This window comes from Dreissena polymorpha, chromosome 2 (assembly GCF_020536995.1).
Source record: "Dreissena polymorpha isolate Duluth1 chromosome 2, UMN_Dpol_1.0, whole genome shotgun sequence".
Taxonomy (NCBI): domain Eukaryota; kingdom Metazoa; phylum Mollusca; class Bivalvia; order Myida; family Dreissenidae; genus Dreissena; species Dreissena polymorpha.
The window spans coordinates 41,963,790-41,981,742 of NC_068356.1; the positions used below are offsets into that span (position 1 = coordinate 41,963,790).

At 36.7% G+C, this 17,953-nt stretch overlaps 2 protein-coding genes across 4 annotated transcripts in view; one reads left to right on the forward strand and one right to left on the reverse strand.

The window, feature by feature from the left end:
- The window catches only part of LOC127866779 (mitochondrial dicarboxylate carrier-like), a 157,059-nt gene that overhangs the window by 63,182 nt on the left and 75,924 nt on the right, over positions 1–17,953 (forward strand). The window lies entirely within an intron of this gene.
- LOC127866772 (kelch-like protein 24) overlaps positions 1–17,953 on the reverse strand; it is a 33,422-nt gene that overhangs the window by 8,704 nt on the left and 6,765 nt on the right. Inside the window, exons 2-3 of one of the 2 annotated variants that reach the window (XM_052407571.1) lie at positions 16,607–16,872; positions 5,157–6,536 (exon numbers count right to left, since the gene is read on the reverse strand). In XM_052407571.1, coding sequence (XP_052263531.1) covers positions 5,157–6,270 — 1,114 coding nt within the window. In that variant the 5' untranslated portion in view covers positions 6,271–6,536; positions 16,607–16,872. Of the gene's footprint in view, positions 1–5,156; positions 6,537–14,564; positions 16,873–17,953 lie in introns of those variants that run through there. The other variant, XM_052407570.1, reaches the window with a different exon arrangement.

Consider the following 17,953-nt stretch of genomic DNA (forward strand, 5'->3'; position numbering starts at 1 on the left):
AGATAACAAGATAGTTTTGGGACAAATCTTCTGACCAAGTTTCATGAAGATCGGAAAATAAATGTGGCCTCTAGAGTGTTAACAAGGTTTTACTATAGCCATATAAGGAAAAATGCTCCGCCCCCTTGGTGGCCATGTTTTTTAACCAACCGGAATCATTTTTGAACTCGTTCAAGATATTATTGGGATGAATCTTCTGATCGAGTTCATGAAGATCGGACTATAAATGTGGCCTCTAGAGTGTTAACAAGATTTTACTATAGCCATAAAAAGCCATATAAGGAAAAATGCCCCGCCCCTTGGCAGCCATGTTTTTCAAGCAAACGTAACCATTTTCGAACTCATCCAAGATATCATTGAGACCAATCTTCTGAACAAATTTCATGAAGATTAGACAATAAATGTGGCCTCTAGAAAGTTAACAAGGCAAATGTTGACGCCGCACAAAGCACAACGGACAAAAGGCGATCACAAAAGCTCACCATGAGCACGTTGTGCTCAGGTGAGCTAAACAAGCAGGGGTTATGGAATATACCACAGTGCTCTCTCCTATTGCAGTTAGCAACCCATAGTGGAGTTTCATTTGGGTACCCAAGTTGTTTGAAAACACAAGGCAGGGAAAGTTTATGTGAATATTTAGATTTCAACTTAATGACTAACTGTTCTTACCATCAAAAGGTCAATACAAAAGTAACGATAGTAACTACTTGATGATTTGGTGCACATGTGTACTTTTCTGGTAACCTGTATTGCCTCTATTTCAGGACGGGTTGTCATGTGATGAACATTTCAAAAATTGTATGCAGAAGATCAACAATATGGAACGCAGACATCAGGCCGCCACGTCCGACAAAAAAAAACGATGTCAGTGCGTGGAATTAGTTCAGTGGCGTCGGAGACCTGACAACCTGAAAAATCTAGAAGTGGCCATTGTCTAATAATTAATATTTTGTATTGACATACGATGATATCGAAATCATAATAAACTAATGTACACTATCACGGGAAGAGAAAGCATAGTTACAATTATAAACTGACTGATTAAAACTTTCTTTTTTCTCTAAGATTCTTACAGGAGTCAGGAAAGACATGGTCAGTAACACTTTCTTAACAGAACGATGCAGTCTACATTAAATCAATTATTTTGACTTCTTTTAAGCACTCTACCCGTGTTATCCGAAGGGGGACTTCAAATTTACCCTAATCCATCTGTCCATCTGTATGTTTCAATAATAATCTGGATCCTGTGATAACTTTAAAAGTACTTGAGCTATTTTGATGCAACTTGACATGTGGATAGGAGGGCCATAAAGGGAATATGCACGTTATTTCAGATAAAACTTTGTTTTTGTTACGAATGCTTTCATTACCGAAATTTTTGAAAACTCAAATCTCAATCCGGGGATGACTGAACATGTACGTAAGCTAGTTTGATAAAACTTGGTATTCACGATACGCACTTTATTTTAGTTTTTGTCCGTCCCTTGTCCATCCAAAAGAATATGAATCTTTAATAAACTAAAAAACAAGAGGGCCAAGATGGCCATAGTTCGCTCACCTGAGAGGAGTCGGTTCATTTAATCTTTACCAAACGTCAAACTTGACCTAGATATTGTCCAGACAAACATCCTGGTCAAGTTTCATCATTATTGAACCAAAACTCTGGCGTATGGACTGTTTTCGTTTTTGTAAGATTTTACCTGGTGACCTATATTTTGAGTTGACTTCCCTTACCAAACATCAAACTTTGCTTACACAAATAATTATTTTGACCAAGATTCATAAAATCTGAAACAAAATTGTGACCTCTAGAGTGTTTACAAGGATTTTGTATAATATAATGAAAATTTGGACAATCTAAGGGCAATAATATTATGGCATAAATTATGTGATTTTGCTCATTATCAAACTTGACAGATCTTTCAGCAACTTTCATAAAGAATGCTTGAGAAGTGTGAATGCTAGTGTTTACAAACCAAATGTGGACGAACGGACAACGGACAAAGACCAATTCTAAAACCTCACCTGAGCAATCAGGTGAGCTAAAAAGTGTGTTTCACCGATATGAGCAATTTTCCAACTTGTCCGAGAAATCAATAAAACCAATGTATTGACTCAGTTTCACGATGATTAGGCAAAAAATGAGACTTCTATAGTGTTCGATCACAAGGTTTCTCTCTAGTCACATAAGAAAAACTGCCTCCCCCCTGGCGGCCATGTTTTTTGACCGATCGGGACCATTTGCGAACTCATCTGAGATATATATAAAACCAATCATTTCACCAAGTTTCATGATGATTGGGCAAAAAATGTGACTTCTAGAGTATTCACAAGCTTTTTTTACTATATAAATATAAGAAAACTGCCCCCCCCCCCCAACTGACCGGAACCATTTTTTAACTCAACTCTCGTATCAAGGAAACAAATGTTCTGACCATATTTTATGAAAATTTGACCAAAAATGTGACTTCTAGAGTGTTCACATGTTTTCACTATATACATATAGAGAAAAATGCCCCGCCCACTGGCGGCCATGTTTTTCACCGATCTGGACCATTTTCGAACTCGTCCGAGATATCAATAAAACCAATGTTTTGTCAGACTTTCATGATGATTGGGCAAACATTGTGACTTCTAGTGTGTTTACAAGGTTTCTCTATAGCCAAATAAGGAAAACTGCCCCGCCCACTGGCGGCCATGCCTTTCAACGGACCAGAACCACTTTTGAACTCAACCAACATATCATTAAGACAAACATTTTGACAATGTTACATGAAGATTGGGCATGAAATGTGACTTCTACAGTGTTTACAAGGTTTTTCTTTTTTTTGACCTAGTGACCTAGTTTTTGACCCAGCATGACCCAGTTTCCAACTCCATCGAGATATCATTGGGACAAAGCTTCTGACCAAGTTTCATGAAGATCGGAAAAGAAATGTGCCCTCTAGAAAATACACTGTATTATTATGAAAACATTAATAGTCAAATGGGAGTAACTACTGTTAACTTAAATGCAATATGTAGAAGAGTTGTCTCGCATGTTACATGACCTTAATTCATGATTGTTTACAAGCCTTTTTACTATATAAATATAAGGAAAACTGCCCGTCCCCCTGGCAACCATGTATTTCAACGGACCGGAACCATTTTCAAACTCAACTCTCATATCAAGGAAACATATGTTCTGACCAAATTTCATGAAAATTGGGCCAAAAATGTGACTTCTATAGTGTTCAAATGTTTTCACTATATACATATAGATAAAAATGCCCCGCCCACTGGCGGCCATGTTTTTTCACCGATCTGGACCATTTTCGAACTCGTCCGAGAAATCAATAAAACCAATGTTTTGACAAACTTTCATGATGATTGGGCAAAAATTGTGACTTCTAGAGTGTTTACAAGGTTTCTCTATAGCCAAATAAGGAAAACTGCCCCGCCAACTGGCGGCCATGTTTTTCAACGGACCGGAACCACTTTTGAACTCATCATTAAGACAAACATTTTGACAAAATTACATGAAGATTGGGCATGAAATGTGACTTCTACAGTGTTTACAAGGTTTTTCCTTTTTTTGACCTAGTGACCTAGTTTTTGACCCGGCACGACCCAGTTTTGAACTCGACCGAGATTTCATTGGGACGAAGCTTCTGACCAAGTTTCATGAAGATCGGACAATAAATGTGGCTTCTAGAGTGTTTACGAACAAATGTGGACGGACGGACGGACGGACTGACGACGGACAAAGACCGGTTACAAAAGCTCACCTGAGCAATCAGGTGAGCTAAAAACAAATATGGTAACAGATATAAGAGAAAACTAAAATCTGGATTCTGCAATAACACAAAAAGTACTTAAGCTATGCGGATGAAACTCGCTATGAGGAGGGCATTTTGTATGGGGAATACGCCTATCAGTTTAGTTTTGCCCGTCAGTCAGTCTATCTGTCAGACAAATCTGATTGATAAAATAACTCAAACGGTGCTTGAGCTAGGCTGATGAAACTCGGTTTGTGGATAAAGGACCATATTGGTGGAATATGCACATTATTTCAATGTTTTATCAAACAAAATGTTTTGTTAATATGGTTACGGAAGTAAGTGGACACTTTAATTTTGATCCTGTGACAACTCAAAAACTACCGGTACTTAATAAAGGTTGATTAATGTGATTTTGTAAAAATGGTGCCTTATGTCGAATATGCATGATATTTTAGTTTTTTGTCAGAATATAATTGAAGAAGCAATGGTAAATGACAATTGAAAACTAAAATATGCATCCTGCATAACTTAACAAGTATGTAAATAGGTTAATGAAACTTAAAGGGATCCCGTTCTTATTCCGACAAAATTAAACCGGTAGGTAACTTCTGTTTTGTATGTGAATAAGCTCCGTTTTTTTGTGTTTCATGGTATGTATAGTTGTCTACAACTTGTTGATTAGCTAAAATTATTTTGCAGTCATAAGTTAAAAATAATATTATTATATTATCAATACAATTTATACTTTTATTATCTTCCATTTTTTTTTAATAAATGGTACATGATTATTTGTTTTGTACTGTTTACAAATGTTTTCTTTTAAGTAAGTCTACTTGTAAAAGAAGTTAAATTAATTTCAAAAAGTTATATGCATATATACACAATTGAAAAAAAAGAATAGGGACAATCAGATTCTGTTTTGACCTTTTCCCCTTGGTGTCTTCTTGTTTTTTTCAATTTCGGTCATTAAGAACCGTCTATCTACATGCATGACAGCAGCAAAAAGCTCATTAGAGTTTCTTTCAAAAGGCAGTCTTGTTTCATCAACAGAAGCGGAGTTCTTACGAAGAATATCAATCTTCCTAACAACATCGGTCTCGCCTATCGATGAATATCCACCCATGACGAGGATCTTATTCTCATTAAACACGGCGGTGAAGCCCAATAGTTGAGATTTTGTGCTCTCGTAAAACACTTTCGGCGCTGATGTCTCTTCGTTGAAATGGATAATGTTTCCATTTGGACACACGATGTACACATCGTTGTTGTTTGTGCAGGCAGCTCCAAGGCTAAGGGTCATGGGCAAGTGATGGTACAATGTCGTACACGTCTCCAGCGCGATATCAAAGCACTGAATGTCCTTTAAGTACACTCCAACTTTTGAACCAAATGAACCTCCAAACAGAAATATTTTAGATTTAACAGAAGCATAGGCTGAATCAAATACTGGAATATTTAATGTAACATTAAGTGTAATCCATTGGTTGACTTTGGGGTCAAACTTTTCAATAGAGCATAGTGCATTCCATCCCCCAGTTTCCCTGTTGTATGATTTATCTGACCCACCTAATACATACACAACATCATTTACACATCCCATAGCATGGGAACATCGATTCTCATTCATTTCGGAAAGTTCTGTCCAGGCATTTAAAGCAGTGGAATACTTGTAGAAGCTGCGGAGGGTTTGATTTCCACCTGTGACATAGACATTAGTTTTGCTACAGCAGGAAGCATAACCGCTGCCTCCGGCTATAGATGGAAAGGTGTTAAGTCGATACCAGAATTTGCGTGATAAGCTGTAGCATGCCATCTCAATACCGCGTGTGATCCAGCACCTTTTCATCACCAACAAACATTTTTCTTTACGTGTATGTTGACTCGGGCACATACCTGTACTCCTTGCATCTAACAGTTCTTTCACTAAGGCATATTGTTGTGGGTTACTTTCAACAACTTTATGACAAATAAGATGTTTCAGCTGTTCTGTTTCTAGTTGCGAAAGTCGTACATGGGTAAGCAGATTTTCAAGTGACCCAGTGTCTTTATTATTTTCAATCCAATGCAAAACAAACTTAAGCACATCATTTTCACTGTTCACGTGTAAATTGTCATCTTTTATTAACTTGTGAATGTCATTCAACTGCAAACACTTTACCAGCTTCAATGTTTTTATTTCAATAAAGTGGTCCAGTATGTAGTCCCAACATCCTGCTTGAAGAAGAACACAGTTGTAAGTTTCAGCATATTTAAAAAGGTCAATACAGTTGGTATTATCAATAGTCGGAAGTAAGAACTGTTCACAAAGACTTTGCAATGAAGTTATCTGAAGATATACCGCTGTTGATAAAATAGCCTGTGCATTTCCGCTGTTGATGGAGATATGGCCTGTATAAAGAAAATTCAAAACATCCTTAAAGACATTGTTTTTGATCCCATGTAGAGTTATAATTTCATCTCTGGCTTCTTTCATTCCTGAAGAAAACATCACTTCAAAGTATTCTGACATTGCTGATAATATAACTTTGTGGCATCAAAGTATATGTGTTGCAATTTGTATTTTGACGTCAGCTAATGGTCTTTGTGCTTCTAATAGCCTTGGAACTTCCATTTCAAAGGTAAGAATCCTCATGTATTTTAACTCTATATTGTCATCGTCTTCGGTATTTTGACTACCTTTAGAAACTCTCCTGTTTGTAATGGTTTTATCAACAGATAAATCCAGATGAAGAGTTTGAATTATTTCAGTGCATAGGGGTCCAATAGTTCCCTCTCCTCCGTACAAAAACTGTATTATATTCAAAAGGGCCTTGGCATCACTTCACAAATGGGCCCACCTCTTGTACGTGACTCTCTCTAACCACCACGATTTATCTAAGACAAGTATTACAAACACATTCGAAAAACCCAAATTGCAATTCTTTGTTGTTGTTGTTGCAAAAACAGGGTAAGCGTTAACTACAGAACATTTTTTGCTCAGCACGCAAACATGAACCAATCGCAGAAGCCTTTGGTTCAGGATTTCTTATCTTTGCTTAATAAATCTATCTGTATTTAAAACTAACCAAGAATTCTCTTTTATCAATGGAACATTTAACCTTAAAGAAGCCGTTTCACGTTTTGGTAAATTGACAAAATTAAAAAGAATTGTTTCAGCCTCGCAAATTTTCGTTGTAATTACATTTGTGAGGAAACTGAAATACTCAACATTTTGCCTGTTCTACAATATCGATTATATGCATCTTTTGACGATTTAAAAACCTGAAAAATATAAAGTGTTACAACGCAAAACGATTGAATAATTTGGTGAGTTCTGTTGTTGTCGTTATTAAGTGTGACAGACTACGAGGATTGCTTACATAAAGTATAAAATACATCATTCACTGTACGAGCACGGATGGCCGAGTGGTCTAAGTGTTATACTTTTTCTCCAGGGGTCAGTGGTTCGAGGCCAGTTGAGAGTTCTTTTTTTTCTTTTTTTAATTTTATTCTTGTTTTTTTTATTGGAGCTTATTAGATCCAATGTTTACATTGATCAATATAAAGCCTTTAATGACAAACTTCAATATCTGCCAAACTCTGTGAAAAGGCCCCTTTAAGAAGAGAGCCTAAAGACCCTATATCGCCCACCTGAGACAAATAGGTAAAACCTGTTTAGAGCAGAAATGTGTGATGTTTGTGTCATAGCTGTAGTTTTAATCTAAGTTAAGTACTCTGTTTGACACAGATTTTATCTGGACTGCACCGGCATAAGAGCAATTTAAAGTTTTTTCCATATATTTTTTTTTGGGGTGGGGCCAATATTGACCACAAGGGCATGATTTTAACACACTTAGTTAGAAGAGGTCCACCATAAAACATTGAAACAAAAAATTAAACCCCTTACCCTTGTTGTTAAAAAAGATGTTAAAAGTGTATGTAAATCATGTGACCGCTAAGACATGGTTTGTTTTGACCACATATGTAAACAATCCAATTAAGTAGAGAACTACCAAATAATTTTACACAACACATATTGAAACCCTGACCTTTTTAGTTTAAGAGAATATTTTTTTAGTTATTTATTATAAAACTATATAAATCTTTTCACCCCTGGTGTGTGGCCAGTTTTGACCCTAGGGACATAACTTGAATAAACTCAGCAAAAGACCAATATAAGATGTTACATGCCAAACAACAAAACTGTGGGTCTAGCATTTCCAGAAAAGATTTTTTTTTGGTTTCTACTTTATAAGTAAAATGAATACATGTAAACCATAAGAGGAAGTCAATTTTGAACCCAGGAGCATGATTTGAACAAACTTGGTAGAGGACCACCATATTATGTTAAACACAATTAGTAAACCCCTCGCCCTTGCAGTTGCCGAGAATATTTGAAAATTAATGTCCCCTGAGGGTGCTTTGAAAAACTGTGTAGAAAATCACTTTACCATGTTGCATTCCAAATACAAAACGTATTGGCTTTGGGTTCGTATAAAAGATTTTGTACCCTCGACATTAGGGCTCACTCGGATCAAAAATATTCTTCGGGTCGGGTCGGCGGGTTAAATACCCGAGAAAATTCGGGTCGGGTCGGGTCAGAAAATTCATAAGTCAAGGAAAGCTAGCCGATGATTGGAAAACATTAGCCGCGTCAAATTATTAATAAACTCATTAACAAGTACGTTGGATTGTCACAGCCTCAAGAGATAAAGCAGATACACGACAAAATATATCGGTAAAAGCAAAACGAAAATTATTGTGATGGTCAACGAGACAAATATGTCGAAACTTGGAGACATTTGTCGCATTTGATTCATTCGTCCGAGCAGTCGTACTCGTTAACGGGAAATCACCGTTCGTCGTACTGTACAACGATGAGCAAATGGGCGATACCAAAATAACGCGTTGCTCTGGAAAGACTATTGGAATAGACGTCACTGTAATATGCTTCAAGCAACTTTCCGCATAAACGAGTCAGGATCCATTTTTCATGCACGATAGTAGTGACTTCAGCACGTTCAGTCTCTTCTTTCAACATGTCAAAATAACGTTGTTGGGGATTCCGATGACACCTCTACTGATAGGAAGCGATGACGAACAAGTGTTGGTGAAGTTCAATTCAAGGGTCATGCTTGACTGTACACATTTATTCCGTGCAAAGCATCTAAAGGATAACGTCAGACATATTCTTCCAAACGGCACAGTGACCAAACAGGAACGGGACGACATACTAGTAATTAATGACATATTTGGACATGATAGTCTGATATCAGCTGACGACATCACATGTTAAAACGAAACATGATAAACTCGCAAAAACAAATTGGGAGCGACCTCAACATTCAGAGACTACTCCAAAAGCGACTGAAGACAGTGTCGAAGAAAATGTGAGCCAGTTCGTGCGAAATTAGTTGGAAAATAACAACTGTGAAAGTATCAATCATGTTCTTCAGACAAATTCAGACTGGAAAGCTATGCCGTTTCTAAAAGAAACGGACTAACACGAGGTCTAGCTCATGCAAGAAATGGGGGAAGAAAAAGAAAGCGGTCGCAAACGTTAGAAACGCGATAGCCATCGAAAGTGAGACAGATTGGGTGAGTCCAGGCGGACAGGTTTAACATTAGAACATATGAAAGTGTCAGGTAAATGTAAAGAGAGAAGTAAACAGTATCGATAAGAATGGGAGTTGACGGACAGACAGAAAAACGTTTATGTTAGATGCACAAACATGTTTGTGAGTTTCGTGTTTACAATCACTGAAATACTTCTATATGGAGACATTTTTTTCTATATTGATATTTTTTTAAAGAATATGTTCATATATTTTTTAATTGTTAATGTTTCCACCATAAAAACTTCTTTTTGCGCTTTTGTCCTTGGTATTTTATTATTAAATGTTTCATGTTGAAATGATAATAAAGAAAACCAAAAGTAATCCAATCTTTTCATGTGGAAAATTGAAATATGCATTCTAGTGTTTCACAGTGCTATGGAAATACAATATAATTTAAAAACTATCAAGAATTTAAAAACTATCAAGAGTGGAAAACTACTTGTCTACAGGTAAAAAATATTGTGTAGAATGTTTTTTTGCTTACATGCTTATCAATTATAATTGTTAGTTTAGGTTGATGCGTAATTGTAAACCTGGCATTTAAGTCTGTTTCCCGGGTAGGACCAGCACTTGGTGTCTTGAGAGAATACTTAAGAACGCTCCCTCACTAAAGATCTTTAAACTGCTGTTATTCAACATTTTGTCCCAAATTCTCTTCAGTCTCCTGTATTTAAACAAGAGGGCATGAAAGGCTCAAAGTCGCTCACCTGAGATAACAAGATAGTTTTGGGACAAATCTTCTGACCAAGTTTCATGAAGATCGGAAAATAAATGTGGCCTCTAGAGTGTTAACAAGGTTTTACTATAGCCATATAAGGAAAAATGCTCCGCCCCCTTGGTGGCCATGTTTTTTAACCAACCGGAATCATTTTTGAACTCGTTCAAGATATTATTGGGATGAATCTTCTGATCGAGTTCATGAAGATCGGACTATTAATGTGGCCTCTAGAGTGTTAACAAGATTTTACTATAGCCATAAAAAGCCATATAAGGAAAAATGCCCCGCCCCTTGGCAGCCATGTTTTTCAAGCAAACGTAACCATTTTCGAACTCATCCAAGATATCATTGAGACCAATCTTCTGAACAAATTTCATGAAGATTAGACAATAAATGTGGCCTCTAGAAAGTTAACAAGGCAAATGTTGACGCCGCACAAAGCACAACGGACAAAAGGCGATCACAAAAGCTCACCATGAGCACGTTGTGCTCAGGTGAGCTAAACAAGCAGGGGTTATGGAATATACCACAGTGCTCTCTCCTATTGCAGTTAGCAACCCATAGTGGAGTTTCATTTGGGTACCCAAGTTGTTTGAAAACACAAGGCAGGGAAAGTTTATGTGAATATTTAGATTTCAACTTAATGACTAACTGTTCTTACCATCAAAAGGTCAATACAAAAGTAACGATAGTAACTACTTGATGATTTGGTGCACATGTGTACTTTTCTGGTAACCTGTATTGCCTCTATTTCAGGACGGGTTGTCATGTGATGAACATTTCAAAAATTGTATGCAGAAGATCAACAATATGGAACGCAGACATCAGGCCGCCACGTCCGACAAAAAAAACGATGTCAGTGCGTGGAATTAGTTCAGTGGCGTCGGAGACCTGACAACCTGAAAAATCTAGAAGTGGCCATTGTCTAATAATTAATATTTTGTATTGACATACGATGATATCGAAATCATAATAAACTAATGTACACTATCACGGGAAGAGAAAGCATAGTTACAATTATAAACTGACTGATTAAAACTTTCTTTTTTCTCTAAGATTCTTACAGGAGTCAGGAAAGACATGGTCAGTAACACTTTCTTAACAGAACGATGCAGTCTACATTAAATCAATTATTTTGACTTCTTTTAAGCACTCTACCCGTGTTATCCGAAGGGGGACTTCAAATTTACCCTAATCCATCTGTCCATCTGTATGTTTCAATAATAATCTGGATCCTGTGATAACTTTAAAAGTACTTGAGCTATTTTGATGCAACTTGACATGTGGATAGGAGGGCCATAAAGGGAATATGCACGTTATTTCAGATAAAACTTTGTTTTTGTTACGAATGCTTTCATTACCGAAATTTTTGAAAACTCAAATCTCAATCCGGGGATGACTGAACATGTACGTAAGCTAGTTTGATAAAACTTGGTATTCACGATACGCACTTTATTTTAGTTTTTGTCCGTCCCTTGTCCATCCAAAAGAATATGAATCTTTAATAAACTAAAAAACAAGAGGGCCAAGATGGCCATAGTTCGCTCACCTGAGAGGAGTCGGTTCATTTAATCTTTACCAAACGTCAAACTTGACCTAGATATTGTCCAGACAAACATCCTGGTCAAGTTTCATCATTATTGAACCAAAACTCTGGCGTATGGACTGTTTTCGTTTTTGTAAGATTTCACCTGGTGACCTATATTTTGAGTTGACTTCCCTTACCAAACATCAAACTTTGCTTACACAAATAATTATTTTGACCAAGATTCATAAAATCTGAAACAAAATTGTGACCTCTAGAGTGTTTACAAGGATTTTGTATAATATAATGAAAATTTGGACAATCTAAGGGCAATAATATTATGGCATAAATTATGTGATTTTGCTCATTATCAAACTTGACAGATCTTTCAGCAACTTTCATAAAGAATGCTTGAGAAGTGTGAATGCTAGTGTTTACAAACCAAATGTGGACGAACGGACAACGGACAAAGACCAATTCTAAAACCTCACCTGAGCAATCAGGTGAGCTAAAAAGTGTGTTTCACCGATATGAGCAATTTTCCAACTTGTCCGAGAAATCAATAAAACCAATGTATTGACTCAGTTTCACGATGATTAGGCAAAAAATGAGACTTCTATAGTGTTCGATCACAAGGTTTCTCTCTAGTCACATAAGAAAAACTGCCTCCCCCCTGGCGGCCATGTTTTTTGACCGATCGGGACCATTTGCGAACTCATCTGAGATATATATAAAACCAATCATTTCACCAAGTTTCATGATGATTGGGCAAAAAATGTGACTTCTAGAGTATTCACAAGCTTTTTTTACTATATAAATATAAGAAAACTGCCCCCCCCCCCAACTGACCGGAACCATTTTTTAACTCAACTCTCGTATCAAGGAAACAAATGTTCTGACCATATTTTATGAAAATTTGACCAAAAATGTGACTTCTAGAGTGTTCACATGTTTTCACTATATACATATAGAGAAAAATGCCCCGCCCACTGGCGGCCATGTTTTTCACCGATCTGGACCATTTTCGAACTCGTCCGAGATATCAATAAAACCAATGTTTTGTCAGACTTTCATGATGATTGGGCAAACATTGTGACTTCTAGTGTGTTTACAAGGTTTCTCTATAGCCAAATAAGGAAAACTGCCCCGCCCACTGGCGGCCATGCCTTTCAACGGACCAGAACCACTTTTGAACTCAACCAACATATCATTAAGACAAACATTTTGACAAAGTTACATGAAGATTGGGCATGAAATGTGACTTCTACAGTGTTTACAAGGGTTTTCTTTTTTTGACCTAGTGACCTAGTTTTTGACCCAGCATGACCCAGTTTCCAACTCCATCGAGATATCATTGGGACAAAGCTTCTGACCAAGTTTCATGAAGATCGGAAAAGAAATGTGCCCTCTAGAAAATACACTGTATTATTATGAAAACATTAATAGCCAAATGGGAGTAACTACTGTTAACTTAAATGCAATATGTAGAAGAGTTGTCTCGCATGTTACATGACCTTAATTCATGATTGTTTACAAGCCTTTTTACTATATAAATATAAGGAAAACTGCCCGTCCCCCTGGCAACCATGTATTTCAACGGACCGGAACCATTTTCAAACTCAACTCTCATATCAAGGAAACATATGTTCTGACCAAATTTCATGAAAATTGGGCCAAAAATGTGACTTCTATAGTGTTCAAATGTTTTCACTATATACATATAGATAAAAATGCCCCGCCCACTGGCGGCCATGTTTTTTCACCGATCTGGACCATTTTCGAACTCGTCCGAGAAATCAATAAAACCAATGTTTTGACAAACTTTCATGATGATTGGGCAAAAATTGTGACTTCTAGAGTGTTTACAAGGTTTCTCTATAGCCAAATAAGGAAAACTGCCCCGCCAACTGGCGGCCATGTTTTTCAACGGACCGGAACCACTTTTGAACTCATCATTAAGACAAACATTTTGACAAAATTACATGAAGATTGGGCATGAAATGTGACTTCTACAGTGTTTACAAGGTTTTTCCTTTTTTTGACCTAGTGACCTAGTTTTTGACCCGGCACGACCCAGTTTTGAACTCGACCGAGATTTCATTGGGACGAAGCTTCTGACCAAGTTTCATGAAGATCGTTCAATAAATGTGGCTTCTAGAGTGTTTACGAACAAATGTGGACGGACGGACGGACGGACGGACTGACGACGGACAAAGACCGGTTACAAAAGCTCACCTAAGCAATCAGGTGAGCTAAAAACAAATATGGTAACAGATATAAGAGAAAACTAAAATCTGGATTCTGCAATAACACAAAAAGTACTTAAGCTTTGCGGATGAAACTCGCTATGAGGAGGGCATTTTGTATGGGGAATACGCCTATCAGTTTAGTTTTGCCCGTCAGTCAGTCTATCTGTCAGACAAATCTGATTGATAAAATAACTCAAACGGTGCTTGAGCTAGGCTGATGAAACTCGGTTTGTGGATAAAGGACCATATTGGTGGAATATGCACATTATTTCAATGTTTTATCAAACAAAATGTTTTGTTAATATGGTTACGGAAGTAAGTGGACACTTTAATTTTGATCCTGTGACAACTCAAAAACTACCGGTACTTAATACAGGTTGATTAATGTGATTTTGTAAAAATAGTGCCTTATGTCGAATACGCATGATATTTTAGTTTTTTGTCAGAATATAATTGAAGAAGCAATGGTTACATGACAATTGAAAACTAAAATATGCATCCTGCATAACTTAACAAGTATGTAAATAGGTTAATGAAACTTAAAGGGATCCCGTTCTTATTCCGACAAAATTTAACCGGTAGGTAACTTCTGTTTTGTATGTGAATAAGCTCCGTTTTTTTGTGTTTCATGGTATGTATAGTTGTCTACAACTTGTTGATTAGCTAAAATTATTTTGCAGTCATAAGTTAAAAAAAATATTATTATATTATCAATACAATTTATACTTTTATTATCTTCCATTTTTTTTAAATAAATGGTACATGATTATTTGTTTTGTACTGTTTACAAATGTTTTCTTTTAAGTAAGTCTACTTGTAAAAGAAGTTAAATTAATTTCAAAAAGTTATATGCATATATACACAATTGAAAAAAAAGAATAGGGACAATCAGATTCTGTTTTGACCTTTTCCCCTTGGTGTCTTCTTGTTTTCTTCAATTTCGGTCATTAAGAACCGTCTATCTACATGCATGACAGCAGCAAAAAGCTCATTAGAGTTTCTTTCAAAAGGCAGTCTTGTTTCATCAACAGAAGCGGAGTTCTTACGAAGAATATCAATCTTCCTAACAACATCAGTCTCGCCTATCGATGAATATCCACCCATGACGAGGATCTTATTCTCATTAAACACGGCGGTGAAGCCCAATAGTTGAGATTTTGTGCTCTCGTAAAACACTTTCGGCGCTGATGTCTCTTCGTTGAAATGGATAATGTTTCCATTTGGACACACGATGTACACATCGTTGTTGTTTGTGCAGGCAGCTCCAAGGCTAAGGGTCATGGGCAAGTGATGGTACAATGTCGTACACGTCTCCAGCGCGATATCAAAGCACTGAATGTCCTTTAAGTACACTCCAACTTTTGAACCAAGTGAACCTCCAAACAGAAATATTTTAGATTTAACAGAAGCATAGGCTGAATCAAATACTGGAATATTTAATGTAACATTAAGTGTAATCCATTGGTTGACTTTGGGGTCAAACTTTTCAATAGAGCATAGTGCATTCCATCCCCCAGTTTCCCTGTTGTATGATTTATCTGACCCACCTAATACATACACAACATCATTTACACATCCCATAGCATGGGAACATCGATTCTCATTCATTTCGGAAAGTTCTGTCCAGGCATTTAAAGCAGTGGAATACTTGTAGAAGCTGCGGAGGGTTTGATTTCCACCTGTGACATAGACATTAGTTTTGCTACAGCAGGAAGCATAACCGCTGCCTCCGGCTATAGATGGAAAGGTGTTAAGTCGATACCAGGATTTGCGTGATAAGCTGTAGCATGCCATCTCAATACCGCGTGTGATCCAGCACCTTTTCATCACCAACAAACATTTTTCTTTACGTGTATGTTGACTCGGGCACATACCTGTACTCCTTGCATCTAACAGTTCTTTCACTAAGGCATATTGTTGTGGGTTACTTTCAACAAATTTATGACAAATAAGATGTTTCAGCTGTTCTGTTTCTAGTTGCGAAAGTCGTACATGGGTAAGCAGATTTTCAAGAGACCCAGTGTCTTTATTATTTTCAATCCAATGCAAAACAAACTTAAGCACATCATTTTCACTGTTCACGTGTAAATTTTCATCTTTTATTAACTTGTGAATGTCATTCAACTGCAAACACTTTACCAGCTTCAATGTTTTTATTTCAATAAAGTGGTCCAGTATGTAGTCCCAACATCCTGCTTGAAGAAGAACACAGTTGTAAGTTTCAGCATATTTAAAAAGGTCAATACAGTTGGTATTATCAATAGTCGGAAGTAAGAAATGTTCACAAAGACTTTGCAATGAAGTTATCTGAAGATATACCGCTGTTGATAAAATAGCCTGTGCATTTCCGCTGTTGATGGAGATATGGCCTGTATAAAGAAAATTCAAAATATCCTTAAAGACATTGTTTTTGATCCCGTGTAGAGTTATAATTTCATCTCTGGCTTCTTTCATTCCTGAAGAAAACATAACTTCAAAGTATTCTGACATTGCTGATAATATCACTTTGTGGCATCTATGTGTATGTGTTGCAATTTGTATTTTGACGTCTGATAATGGTCTTTGTGCTTCTAATAGCCTTGGCACTTCCATTTCAAAGGTAAGAATCCTCATGTATTTTAACTCTATATTGTCATCGTCTTCGGTATTTTGACTACCTTTAGAAACTCTCCTGTTTGTAATGGTTTTATCAACAGATAAATCCAGATGAAGAGATTGAATTATTTTAGTGCATAGGGGTCCAATAGTTCCCTCACCTCCGTACAAAAACTGTATTATATTGTCTACACTTGCATGACTGTAATCTACTAAGCTGAGGTCACATTTTCCAGTTTGGATCAACTTGTGTCGTATCTCTTGTGAAAACAATGCAATCACAAGCCTGTGAAGAGCAACGCTGGTAGTCTGTGTCGGAATGCTTGCGTCCAACAGGTGCCCATTTTCTCGCAGCCTGGTCAGTTGAGCAGACAGCCGGGTGAAATGTGGCTTTGACATGGTTCCTATTATAGCGTTATTTCATTGCCTGAAACAAACAACCCCATTACAAATATTAGTTAAATCCCATCATCAGGTGTGCGTTGTTAAACAAAACCCTGATGAGTGAGCTTAGCTTTATTTCAGAATTGCCCTAATAAAGCTTTCAGGTGTGGAACTATGACGTTATTTTATTTATTTACGTCATGTAATTTTATGTTCATCCTGTTTGTCTGGTACAAGTGTCACCTTTTTAAAACTTATACAGATCATTATGAGAAAAATGCTTGGAGAAATTGAATACCAGTCCTGTAAAATCAAGGTTATGCCTATGATATGAGTGTGTGTTGATTTTGTGGGTAGACGATCCACGAATTAAAGATCCCAATGAATAATTATGCCCAATGCAACCCGCGCCGGATCGAAAACAATAAATGCAATTTAAAGAAGACGACGTTTGATCAACAACTGATTAAACAAGTTTTTACACTTTTACACTTTTATTACTTTTATTTGTATTTGGTTCTGTGTCTTTGACCAAAGTTACTATTTTTATTGTATCAAGTTACATTTGTGTAATTCGTGGACACCGTATATTTCTAATATACATTGTAGAAAATAATGCAAAACTAAATAACACAAACTTTGCTCACATGCAACTAAATCAATACCAATAATAGTCGCACGTTCTCTAATTAGTGGCATTAAATGTAAGAACGGCATCAGTTTCAAATCTATAAGCACTTGTATTCTCTAATTTAAAGATTTTTTTGTAAAAACACATGCCCAATTTTAATCAAAGCAGCTTTTCCCCAATCAAAAGGGCCTTGGCATCATTTCACAAATAGGCCCACCTCTTGTACGTGACTCCCTCTAAACACCACGATTTATCGAGGACAAGTATTACAAACACATCTGACAGACCCAAATTGCAAGTCTTTGTTGCTGTTGTTGCAAAAACAGGGTAAGCGTTAACTATAGAACTTTTTTTTGCTCAGCACGCAAACATGAACCAATCGCAGAAGCTTTGGTTCAGGATTTCTTATCTGTGCTTAATAAATCTATCTGTATTTAAAACTAACCAAGAATTCTCTTTTATCAATCGGACATTTAACCTTAAAGAAGCCTTT